This window comes from Varanus komodoensis, unplaced genomic scaffold (assembly GCF_004798865.1).
Source record: "Varanus komodoensis strain SLA01 unplaced genomic scaffold, ASM479886v1 scaffold16, whole genome shotgun sequence".
Lineage (NCBI taxonomy): Eukaryota > Metazoa > Chordata > Lepidosauria > Squamata > Varanidae > Varanus > Varanus komodoensis.
Window position 1 is genome coordinate 5,317,487 of NW_025335468.1, and position 12,652 is coordinate 5,330,138.

Genomic DNA, 12,652 nt, shown 5'->3' on the forward strand with positions numbered 1-12,652 from the left:
CTCCCTTCTTACTTTAAAAATAGGCTGCGTCAAGGGCTGTGTTCCTGTCAGACATTTTGTAGCCCCCTCCAGACCTGCTCTAGAGAATGGAATGCAAAAGTGGGAGAGGGCTTGAGGAAACCACTTTAGCAGGAACCTCAGGATTTTGTGGGAGAGCCCATGGTTTTTTTGGGGGCGGGGCAGCTCCATTTTTGCACAGCTCCCAAGGCAATTCCATGTCAGGGACATGCAAAATTACTGGGGACTTCCTGGGGTGAGTGGGGTAGTTGCTCTCAGTGACAAGTTGGCTGCCATTGGAAGCAACCCCCCTTCCCCCAAAGCCCTGCTCATTTTACATATTCCTCAGGTGGCAGTAATGTACAACCTAGAGGGACACGGGAGAACCACAGGGTTCTCCCCAAAACCTTGTGATCTTCCTGTGAACAGGAAGGGTTGCTTTCCATTTCATGGGCAACAATCTCCACCAGTGTTTGAAGCCTCTGAAAGCTCCTTGTGCCAGGTGAGTAATTAATCCAAAGAATAGGAGTGCGGTTCTACTTACCTGCATCCTGTTCCAGGAGGCACCCTCTCTGCCCATTGCTGCTCATAACTGTAACTGCAATTGCTTGCAGGTGCCGTTCTTTTTTTAATGGATCTTTGCAAATTTGAACATTAATTTGAGCAAAAACATTATTTAGCCACCCCAGGCACCTCTCCAAGGTACCACAGGTGACCCTTCTAAGGACTGCTTTGTAATGGGTAAATTGGAATTGTGAAAACATGCTTGAGAATATGCTTTGCGATTGCCCCCCCCCCCCCAAAAAAAAAGGCTCCTGGAGGTGGGGAGACAGGGAAGCCTCAGTGCTTCCATGGGGCCACCTGGAAAACCTGTGGGAGGGCTGAGTGGAGTAGGAAAGAGGTGGGCTCAGACTTATGATGTGCCCAATCTTCTCTCAGGTCCACTGAGAGTCCCAGGGAGATCCATCCACTCTTCTATTAAATGTATTTATTAGATTTATATCCTGCCTTTTCCCTACAAAGGGCTCAAGGCAGCTTACAAAATTCTCCTGCTCCATCTTATCCCCACAACAACAACCCTGTAAGGCAGGCTGGACTGAGAGTCTGACTGGCCTAAAGTCACCCAGTTGGCTCCATGGCTGAGCGGGGACTAGAGCCCAGGTCTCCCGAGCCCGAGTCCTGTGCTCTTAATCACCACACCACCCTGGCTCTCTGCTTGTCCCGCTGCTCAGTATCTGTATTGTGTGGAACTCCCAGACGGTGCTCTGCCTCTGCTTTTACATAGTGTCGAAAATGTTGCTTAGTCTTTATTTTCCAAGCTCCCATTTTGTATTTAGATCTCACCTCAAGGTAGGCTAAGAAGAAATAGCTTCAGGACCTGCATTCTTTGTTGTGCAAGTAGAGGCAAGTGCAACAGGCAAGGTGTGTGTGACTCAAGCCTGTAGCCTGTAATTATATGACTCTGTGAGTGAGTGGCCCTGCGGAGTAGATTCTTGCCATTAATTGGCGAGGACTTCTCAAAGTGGGCACAGTGTCAGCGGCTGCAGTGTTAGAACTATCCAGCTGAAAGAGGAGTGCTCCAAGGCTTGCCCTACCTCCTGTTGTGGGCTCCATATGTGCAGCCTTCGTCAGCTCTCACTGCCATTGATTGAGTTCCTGTTTGTATTGCTCAATATGGGCTTCAACTTCAAAAAACAAATGCCTGTACAAATATACACAAAGCAAATTATCACTGAGTCTCGCCATCTACGAGAAACTTCAGAATATAGAAACATAGAAACAGAGTCAGAAGGGGTCTCCAAGGCCATCTAGTCTGACCCCCAGAAAGCCAGTTTTGTCATTTTTCCTATTAGAGAACACTTAAATTACTTTTTAAAGTTGCTCCTCCTCCATAACTTCAGGGGCACAAACAGTTTTTCTTAATTTTATTAACCGTAGTTTAGATCAAATGTTGATTACTTTTGTCTATTGCAGCCCTCTGTATAAGCCTGCAGAAGTTAATGCTTGCCAATTTCTTTACTGGCCTGGATTTTCATTCTGGCTGCAGAGGATGGAAAGGCAATCTTCTAATAATAATACAGGATACAGCTGTCTTAGAACTTCAGTGGGAAAAAAAACTTTGCTTTCTACCAAAGGGGCTAGTGAAAGAGTGGCAGAGTGGGGGGAAGCTCCCCTTCTTCCACAGCCAACATGAAACCGGATAGAGGAGGAATGGAAGGATCGATCCATTCCCTCTGATCCCAGAGAGCTCTGGCTGTTGTTTATTGCATAGCAATAAAATAAAAACCCTCACTTGCCAGTCTGGGATTCCTGATTGCCTGTGAGTAGTACATTGGTTTCAATTAATCAGCTTATCACAATGAAAGTAGGGTTACGAGTGACTGATTTAAAAATACATAAATTTTTGTAGGTGAGGAGCCTATAGAGGAGTAGAAGAAAGGCACATAGTGCCTTTGTTTTTAGATGGTGCATGCTTGTGTCTCAAAGAGTATCTTTTTGAGTATGGGAGGGAATGCTTTTTCTAAGAATGTGCAGTTTTTACAAAGAATTGAATTAAAACATGTTTTAAAAATTAAATATTTAGCACCGTTTTAGTTGAACAAAATGCTTTGATGTAAGTTTATTTACAATCCTAATTATACATGCCTTGTGCAAAGCTTTTGTTTCAACTGGAATAGATGGAACTCCCCAGCACAGGTTGCCCGCTTTCCAGAGCCTTTTAAAGATAGTATAAGAGTAACTATACATTTTGCTATGGATGCAGATTGTCTTTCTGATTCTCTTGCTTTTCTGCTTTTGTAACATATGGATTATATGGTTCCAGTGTTACTAACCATTTCTGCAAGAAATTGTTGCCATGCTTCCAAAAACCTAGGAGCCAGGAGTTGAATGGTCCCTTCAGGCTGCCCACTTTCTGTCTGAACCTTCTTAATTGGTAACTGTTATTAGCTGGGAATCTTAACAAACTAGTTGGTAGTCTCCTTCATGGCTTATGTGATCTATTTCTAAAGAATCAGAAGACTGCCTGCAGGATTTTTGTAATATTGCTGATCATGCACATCTCAAAATGTATACAAACAGGTTTAGATCATTCTGCATCTTGCAGTTTGCATGATGTTGTGCTGCTGAGCAGATGATTCAACCTATGTAATTCTTGGAGTGAAGCACAAGCAGAGAAGGAAAAAGAGCCAAGGGCACCTTTCAGAGGATCTCAGATCCACAGAGACTGTATGAGTGCTCTGGAGTTATTTTGCTTTTAAAAAAACAACCAGGGCACTGTTGCATTTTGAAATGAGTCACTTGATCTGGTAGTGGATGGATTAGTCCTCCTCACTGTAGGGCTGTTTTTTCTGATCTCTTTCAACTCTGTAATTCCATTTCTCCCAAAGCTTAAATATTTGGGAAATATGACTGGAGAGCTATGTATTGATGTGTTCTCTAAAAAAAACTTGTTGGCAGATTCTCATCATGCAACCCCTAAATAAGTGAAAGCATTCCTGAGTTTCCGACTGGAAAATTTTTAAATTCAAGGTTGAATTCCTTTACCGTCTGTAGAGGGAAGTCCCTTTGCATCCACCTAGCTGCTCCATTCTCAGCTTCCCTTCCCTGTAAGCTTCCTTGGGTGCAGGAGTGGGGGTACCGAGGAAGGTAGTTTCCCTCCTCCAGCTGGTGGAGGTGACTCTGCCCTGTTTCATTTCATTTTACATGGAGCTGCCAGAGGATGGATCACTAGGTCCAAATCCAAAAGCTGCCAGATGCAACCAAATGCTGCTGTTTTTGCACCGCTGCTTTAGCTACACGAGCACCCCTTTTATACAGAAGCTAGAGGAGAATACTGGTGTATTAAATACCCAGCTACAGGATTTAATCTGGCATCTCCAGCACTGCATGTGCTGGTTCAAGGACAGGTGCTGGCAGCCCTTATAGGTTTGTTGGTGGGACTAGCTGCTCCGACCTAACGGCTGGCATGGTCAGCGGAAAGGATCTGTGCAGAGTTCAGCAAATGGTATGTGTCAGTGGCTGTGGCCGCAAGAGGCAATGGGTGATGGTAGCCCAGTTCATTGTGGCACTGCTCATCCCACTCTTTGCTGAAGCTTCACAGGGGTCAGTGTAGACTGAATGGCAATTTGGGCCTAGGGAGAGCAGTTCCACCCTTGGTAGGTTGGTGCTCTGCAGGGATCTGTTCAGCTTGCATTCTCAGCCCTTGATTTTTGATAAGCAAAGCAAGGGGGTGGGGCATGGGATAGGCTTTAATTAAAATGGAAAAGAATGCCTTAAGTGGTATTATGTTCACGCTGAGACAATGTGCCTAAAGCTGGAGGGATTTCTGTTCTGTGGCAACTTGCAGTAGGTTGCTAACTTTTGCCTTTGCTCAGATGAGTATTGTGAGCATTGAACAGGGCTGCATTGTACTCTGCAACTGTATGCCAGTGTGGAATTATCTACTTGAATGCAAAGGTCAACATCCCAAGAACCCTGCTTTTCTTTCTCTTCCTCAAGGGATGTTTCAAGCCCTTATGAAATGTAAATAGCCAGCTGAAAGCTATGCAGGCAGTAACTTGGTGAATTTCAGGCATTCAAGGGAGCTTGAGCTTGCATGCAAGGCACTTATTCTCCCCCCTTGCAGAGAGTAAAAGATGCTGTGCAATATGATCACTTGCCTGAGTTGCATAATTTATGGGGGCTGTGCTTCAGGTTCCAGGTTTTCTGAGCAGTGAATGCAGATTACTGCAATGCAAAATTCATGGGTTGAGTATAGTAGTGCAGTGTATACACAGCTCTGGTGCTTGATAGTCAGTTCTTCATAAGTTACACCAGCTTCTCATCTCTGTGGTGGTATGAAAAAGTCTAGACAGTTAACAAAGAAAAGAATACACGTGCTGGACGAGCCTGTGTAGCATGTTTAATTTCCAGCAGTGCTCTTTGCAGCTTACCAATTTAGATGCAAGAACAGTCTTGTTGTGCTGTGAGATGCTATTCCTGGCCAGGATAACGGAGACTAGCAATGATTTGCTGGCCACCAGCCCTGCATGAATCACCATGTGTCATAAATCTCCTTGCAGCCCTCTGTCTGCAACACTGAAATCAACAAATCCTTCTTTACTGCCTCTTCACAATCTCCTGCTGTGCTAGTACAACTATATTGGATGATCTGAAAACACTAGTCTGAAGCTTCAAGAAACTTATGTAAGTTGAGGCAGAACAATGTCCCCTGCAGTCTGAAGGCGGGGGGGTGGGGGGGTGGGGAGGTAATTTAGGGTTCTCCGGATGGTGTTAGATTGCAAAATGGTTATCCTGGGAGTTGCATCCCAACAATATTTGGAAGCTGCCCATTCCGGTGATAATGTTAGGGTGATCTTGTAATCCAGATCATTAGCACACATTAATCTAATCTATTGGCCAATCAGGATTTAGAATCTTCAAAATACAGCTGTTGTATACCATGTACAGAAGTATAGCCAAGCTATCCAACTTTCTTAAGCATATTGAATTATAATTTGTTTAATGGTTGTATATAGCAAAGAAGTCTCAGTTTGTTCATTTCCTTAGATGGATACTGTTTTAAAATGAAGCGTGTGCCTTTGGGTGTGGTGAGCCTCTGATAACATCCACTTTGTATCATGTGGCCACCTCTTCATCACTGATCTGTCCGTGTGAGGGATGCAGGGAACAGTGCGGCTGGTTGCAAGTTTGCTGTGCCCTGGGAGGGGGCTTAGGCATCACAGGTGTGGCTTCCACAGTGCTGACCTTAAATTCAGCCAGCAAGCCATATTTCTTCCCAGCATGCGGCAAAGGGGAACAGCGCTAGCCTCAGTACAATCCAGGAAAGTGAGGGAAGCAGGTACAGGACTGATGGGAAAATTGGGCAGCAAAATGATGCTGTGAAGAATCTCCTTTTTGGACTTCTTAAAACAAATGTGGGCTTTCAGTAAAAAAAGTGAGAACCTGACTTCCATACCAGTTCAAGTTCAAGGAGATCACGTAGTGTTCTACAAGATAGAGGTCCTGCCCTGTAAGGTCCATCTTGCTCCCAGAAGTTACTCTGTATGTGCTGCTGTATCTGCATATAGAGTAGGTGTGGGCAATGGTAGAAAATCTAGAGGGTGCTTTTTGCTTATTTTCATGCTTTTGTCCCTCTGTAGCCAACTAGGGTGCCATTTTTCCTGGGGAAAATTGTTTTTAAATTAAAAAGGTACAGTGTTTGTGGAGATGTTATTGGCTTTGGGCATGATGCATTCGATTAATCATTGTGTTTTGATACAAAATTTTGCTCTGCAATGAACCTGCAGCCATTCCTCCCACTCCTCCACCAAAAGACAGTATTGCTGATTTCCTTTCCCTTTCTATCAAAAAAGGGATGGTTTCCATATTAAGTGACATGTTTAGGTGCAGTGCATGATCTAGACATGGAACTAGCCCTAAGGTATTTCAGCTCTTCCATTTCATTTATTTTTATGCTCTGCATTAGTCTAGAAGCCATTAGAACCATCAGCTTTACAAAATTTAAATGCACATGTTCTGCCTACCATTAATTATCAGATCACGTATGGGTGGAAACTTTGCAGAGTGTTCTGACCCAGATTGCTGGCCTAGTTTTCTCCAACACCATCTGAGAATTGTAGGGCTGAGAGAAGGCTGAGAATCACTGACCAAGAATCGTATTTTGAATCTGTACTTTCCAGGATTGCTGGTGGGCGATGAGCTACAATAACAACTAAATCAGTTTATTTTTGTCACACAGCTGTCCCCTTGAGTGATTGATACCAGTGAATAATCTGTTGTGTATGTAAACTAAAGGTTTCTATCCCAGGAATAGTCAATCTCTGATTCTTTACAAGTAGAAAATCATTGAAAAAATCAACAGGGCTGGGAAATTCAGGGATGAGTGGCTGCATCTGAGCTTTGTTGATAGAGCAGCGTGGAAATCTTCCATGATGACTGAGCTGTCAGAAAGCCAAGGAATGAGCCTTGCTGTTCCCATCCTGATACTCTCTTGGACGTCTCCCCCCCCTTGCTCGTGGATGCCACCTGCTGCCAACTATGCTGTCACATCTTCTGTGAGAAAAAGAAAATATTTGTGTGTTTAGTAACTGGGGACAAAAAGGACAGACTGAAATAGATCAGCTTTGGAGATGGACATGTTGGCCTTGTCATATGTCACGGTTGAATGTTGTGGGCTATTTAACCCATGATTCATGGGAATGTGCACCACCTTGCAAACCTTGTCCTGTTTTTGTAAACAAACCCTGATCAGCACAGTCAGAGGTTGTCATTGTGACATGTAAATCCAGGCATGTTAGGGTGGGGGTTAATGAATCCTGCACTTAACTTATTTTTGGTTAGGTTAACTGCTGGGTTATTTGGCCTCTAAACATCCCATCAGTCTGCTTTTTCATGTCACTATCAACCTCCAGTTGGGTGAATCAAAGGTTGCTCACAGAAGGCAGAAGTTGTTTCTGTATAGCTGCATCTCAGCTAATTGTGGGTTAGTTAACCCACGATTTGCCAGCATGATGTATGAAGTGGCCTATTCCCATCATGGCGCTCCTCACCCCCTTTTCTAGTGTAATGTGCTAGTTCTTAAGCAGATGGCAAAGCTTTCCAGTGTGAACAAGGCAAAACACTGCTCTCAGCAGACTCCTGACTGTAGAGCAAATTTAGGGCAGAATTGCTGTACCACTGAGCACTCACCATCTTCTAAAACTCACCATCATAAAGGGAAATAGGAGCAGGACCAATTCTCCTACATTTGCTGGGACATTTTGTGGCTTTCTTGGCTCAATTCAAAGTGGCTTTGGTGGTGAGAAATCCATATGGGCCCTGGATCCAGTGCAACTTGACGGAAGCTTTTAGCTACCCTCACAGAGATTAGCAGGAGAAACTTGGCTTTGCATACTGCAACTTTGGGATCAGAGTCTCATGGAAGGGTGGGTTAGAATTTCCTTGTTATGGTGATTCTAATGCCAGGCTTGCCTCTTCTCTTTACATCAGGGCCAAGGCTGTGGGATTATTAAAGATTGAAGTTTCTTTCCAGATGTTTTTCTTAAGGTGCATCTTGGAAGAAACAACATGGCAGTGGGAGGTAGTGAAACAGTGTGCAATGAAGAGTTGATTTTTCTTTTTTCCTGGCTTTTCCACAGTTCTGCTGAGTTGTAACAATGCGTGAGTACGGTGAAAATAAAGAAACATGTGGGACCATCTGTCTCAAGTACCTGCTCTTCATCTTCAACTTCTTTTTCTGGGTAAGAAGTCAACTCTAACCATGTTCTGTACCTTACTTCTTCTTGCAGTGAATTTTGGGGTATTCTGGAGCAAAGAGATAATGCTTTTCTGTGCAATTTAAAGGCCACAATGCCCTTCTAAGTGCATAAACGTGTATGGGGTCTGTGGGCTGGGTATGGCCTGTGGGATTTCCCTAGCTAGTATCCCACCCTAGGTGGAGAAGATCTGATAGGAGATAATAGCTGTTTCCCTGATGCCTATGCTGCATTTAGGCTTTAAAAAAAAACTGCTGCTGGTGCATCACGGGGTATTTTGACGAGGGGTTGCTGCTGTGGAAGGAAGAGCTCATCCTCCCCTGCCTGAATGTTCAAAAATTACCCCTTGCATTGCAAGAAGACCTTAAAAAAAGTTGCACTGGTGCCACAGAAGGTTTTTTTAAAGCTAAATTGCCACACAAGGGCAATCTTTCCAGGAGGGAGGTGTGTGTGTGTTGGGGGGAGAAGGGAGGGAGAATGGTATCTAGACTATCATTGGGTGACCACATGGCAGCAGCGAGGTGGCTGGAAAGGTTGACCAGCTCCTGGCATGCGTAGTCAAACAAGAGTGTGTGAACCTTTCGAGGTGGCCCTAGGTCCTAGAAGGAGCAGGACAAATTTTGTCAACAGCTTAGACACATCCCATCAGAACGCTGTTAGACATTTGGTGATAACAGAAATCACTCAGTTTTGTTGGTTTGATCTTAATAAGTTCACAGATTCCTGCGTGACAGGCAAAAATGAGACTGAAATGGTAATTCGCTTGGCCATGGATCTACTTTGAGATTAGACAACCTGTATCCTCCAAGTGTTTTGGCCCACAGCTTTCCCAGCCTCACACAAAGTAGCCAATAATGAGGGATGGAGACACGTTATAGGCCAAGACATCTGGAGGGTGGCAAGTCCCCTCTACTAGGCATTGCCATCTTATCTAGAAGGGGAAACCTCTGCCTCAGCTGCATGTCACTCACTTTGACTTTCTCTTGAAGCTGGCTGGCGGAGCCGTGATGGCTGTGGGCATCTGGACCCTGGTGGAGAAGAGCGATTACATTAGCCTTTTGCAGTCCAACTCGTACATGGCCACCGCCTACATCCTGGTGATGGCGGGTGTCGTCGTCATGATCACCGGCATCTTGGGCTGTTGTGCTACATTCAGAGAGCAGCGGAACCTGCTGAGAGTGGTGGGTTTTCTTTGACTTCACAGCTGTACTGAGCGGGGCCAGTTGGTCTAAGAAAGAACTAGAGAATCAGGATGGAGAGATGGAGGCTAAAGGATCGGTCACATGTTACTTTCTCTGTCTGTGTTGCGGGAAACAAGTGCAGTTTTGCTCCAGATAAATGTGTTGGTGGGGGAAGACTGAATGCTTTACTGATGCTGGGCTGAAAAAAACCATGTGTGAACTAGCCCTCTTTGCTTTGCTCTTCCTGTGTGCGTGACAAAGAATACTGTACTGTAAGGGTGAAGGCATCCTGGGATTTTTCAAGGGCTTCTCATGATCTGTGAAGATACTGGAACTGACATGGCCTGTAGACGACACCATTCCATCTTGGCAAGCACACAATAGTTCACTGTGCTGGAAAGTGCCCTCTTTTTTGTTTGCTTCTGCCCTTTAGAGCCAGCAACTACAAATGATAAAATTTGGTACAGCCCCTTCTTGTTGTTTTGCCACAGAAAACTAATAATTGTCTCTAGGGTAGAAAAGATCCTTTTGTTCCCATCTTCCCTCCTCTGAGTGGCTGGTTGTGACAGATCTATTGTCCCCTGTCTCTTGGCTTCTGGTTTAGTTGGTCTTAAGTAATGTGCACAACAAACACTTTGTGGCCAGCTAGGCTGAGCTAGCGTAAAAGCTTCTGCCAACTCTGAACTCAGCTCACATCCTGAGCATCTTTGTGACAAGGGTAACAGGCTATGAACAAATTTGTGTCCCTCCAGCTAAAAGGATCTTGGCTAGCAGGGCTGGGAAAGGCCTCCGACTGTCATTTTGGAGAACCATTGCCAGGCAGGCTAGAAGGACTTGACTCCATGTGAGGTGGCTTCCTGCATCAACTGAGCTGTGTTGCATCAGATGATGCTTGCGTGCCAGCTGCTAGAGAAAGGGGCGTCTGCCCCGATTCAGACTTGGCCTGTGTAGCTTGCAATCCTGGCAGGGGTAAGGCCAGCAGGGCTTTAAGGAACCATGTCTGGATGTAAAGAATGAGCTTCAGAGGGCATTTTAAAATCCTGCAAAGGGGAACTTTTAATCATCCTTCTAAATGCTTAAGCACCTCTATTTCAATAAAGCAATGAAACATGTATTTTAATAGTCGACAATTGCAGCTAGAAGAACCTTGGCATTTAGACTGTAACTAAAAATGTGCAGAATGACAGATACTTTTAAAAAATCTGCTGAACATACATCTCTGGAGCATGCTGGTGTGGTCAGCCTTCTCTGGTTCAAAGGAAATCCCCATTTTCTTCTGCACCAAGCATCAGCATAGTGGCACAGAACAGCCTTGATGTTAGTGGGTCATTGTGGTGTGTGCAGGTCAGTGTCTCTTGTGGCAGTGTTTATTCAAAGCTGAAAGACTTTCCTTTGTAAGAAGGGGCTTACTCAGGAGTGGGGGCACTGATTCAGTTTCTCTCTCGCTCTTTTTCTCTTCCTCTTACATTAGGGTTTGTCTGTTTCACCCTTCTTCACTTCATTGTCAGGTGCTGCCCTAAGTTACAAGGTATTAGGTAGGAAATACTTCTGGCCTCCCTAAAATCTTCTTTTGAAGAGATCCCGGAGAAACTGGTAGCATTAGTTTGGGTGTGTCTCTGATCTCCCTCAACTGGGAAAGGGATATTTTTCACTCCTCTCATTTCAGCTAATTGTGACTCTGCTGGATTTCCTCTCCCCCTGCTCCTCCTCTAGCATGTGACTCTGATAAGTCATCTGCAGCTGTTTACTGTGCAGACAGTTTGGTATGGTGCATCTTGTTTGCTCCTTGTGGCATGTTGTCAGCCGGATTATCTGGGAAAGAAGTAAGTGGCAAAGAGCAGAAAGCTGGCTGCACTCCCATTGTCTCCCTGCAGCCTGGTCGGCTCTGGCAATGCAATTACTGCTGTAGCCAATTTTCTGTGGGGTTGCCAAATCACATTAGGGAAAACAATCCAAGGCAACTAGGAAGAAATGTGTTGTGATCCAGGAGGTCTTTGATATCCTAGAGCTGTGCACATTTCAGTCCGGAGCCATCTGTGTGAGCCCTGAGTAGAACCACCTTAAGCTCAGCAGCATGCTTGGGCGTGGAGCGGGGCGGTGCGCAAGAGAAGCTTGCTTTAAATGAGGTAATGCCAGAGCAGTAGTGCAGGAGGCAGCCGGCTCCCAGCTTGTTGGCAGGGTGCTCCCTTTCTCCTAATGGATCTGCCTGATTGGAGGGGTGATGTCAGTAGCATTGCTTAACCTGTCTCCAGCAGAGGAGAAGCTGTCTTCCCTGAGCTCAGGCATGTTTCTCTTCTGTTTCAGTTTCCCATTTGCACGGAGTCCAGCCTTTGCTTAGCCCACGTGCTGTTAGGTTACTCATTCCCATGGTATGAGCGGGCACCTTGTCCAAGCACGCAGATGGTTGGAGGCTGCAGCAGACACGGCAGGGCGTGGGGACGAGTGGCTCCTTTGGGTTGTGTTCCCAGACCTAAGCCTGGCTGGCAGACAAATGCTGCTAGCTTTTTAAATTAAATTAAATATAATTTACATGGATGGATGGATGTGTTTCCATCCAGGGAGGCTAGTTTAGTAAAAGCAGCCAAAGGAAAACAATAGGAGGTGGAAAGGCATCCAGTGCCCTACTGAAAAGCATGAAAAGAAGGAACATAAACATTACACCAATCTTAAAAATAAATTCTTTTAAGAGCAGTGTCTTAAAGCAGTGCTGGAATTAAAATGCAAGGAAAAGGGGAATCTTGTTTGTTTGTTTACATGCAGCCTTTTCCTCCAAGGAGCCCAACACAGTGTTCAAGGGCCACCTTTTCCCCATTTTATCCTAGCAACAACCCTGTGAGGTAGGTTTGGCTTAGGGTTGGTGAATGGCCTAAAATCACCATGTAAATTTTATGGTCGTGTGGGGCTTTGAATTTGTCTCTTCCAAGTCCTAGTCTAACATTGATACACCAGACTGACTCTCCATCTTCAGCTGGTGCTGGGAAGACACAACACTGGAGGTCCTTCCAGAGAAACATCCCTCAGTACTACTAATCAAAGGCCTTGTGCATCTTTCTGTCCCATCAGTCCTTCCTTAACCAAAGTTTGTGATAAGAAAAAGGGCGGAAGAAGTGGCAAGAAAACATAAGAAGGTTATACATGGAATGCAGTGGAGTTGTCTGGATCCCTGTAAAATTTCTTATTAGATTGCACCATAAAATCCTTGTCTGGAAGTACCAC

At 45.0% G+C, this 12,652-nt stretch overlaps 1 protein-coding gene across 3 annotated transcripts in view; it reads left to right on the plus strand.

Annotated features, from left to right (window-relative positions):
• Positions 1 to 12,652, plus strand: part of CD151 (CD151 molecule (Raph blood group)) — a 52,758-nt gene that overhangs the window by 17,213 nt on the left and 22,893 nt on the right. For 2 of the 3 annotated variants that reach the window (XM_044425710.1, XM_044425713.1), the window contains exons 2-3: positions 8,139 to 8,240; positions 9,245 to 9,436. In XM_044425710.1, coding sequence (XP_044281645.1) covers positions 8,157 to 8,240; positions 9,245 to 9,436 — 276 coding nt within the window. In that variant the 5' untranslated portion in view covers positions 8,139 to 8,156. Of the gene's footprint in view, positions 1 to 5,047; positions 5,185 to 8,138; positions 8,241 to 9,244; positions 9,437 to 12,652 lie in introns of those variants that run through there. The other variant, XM_044425712.1, reaches the window with a different exon arrangement.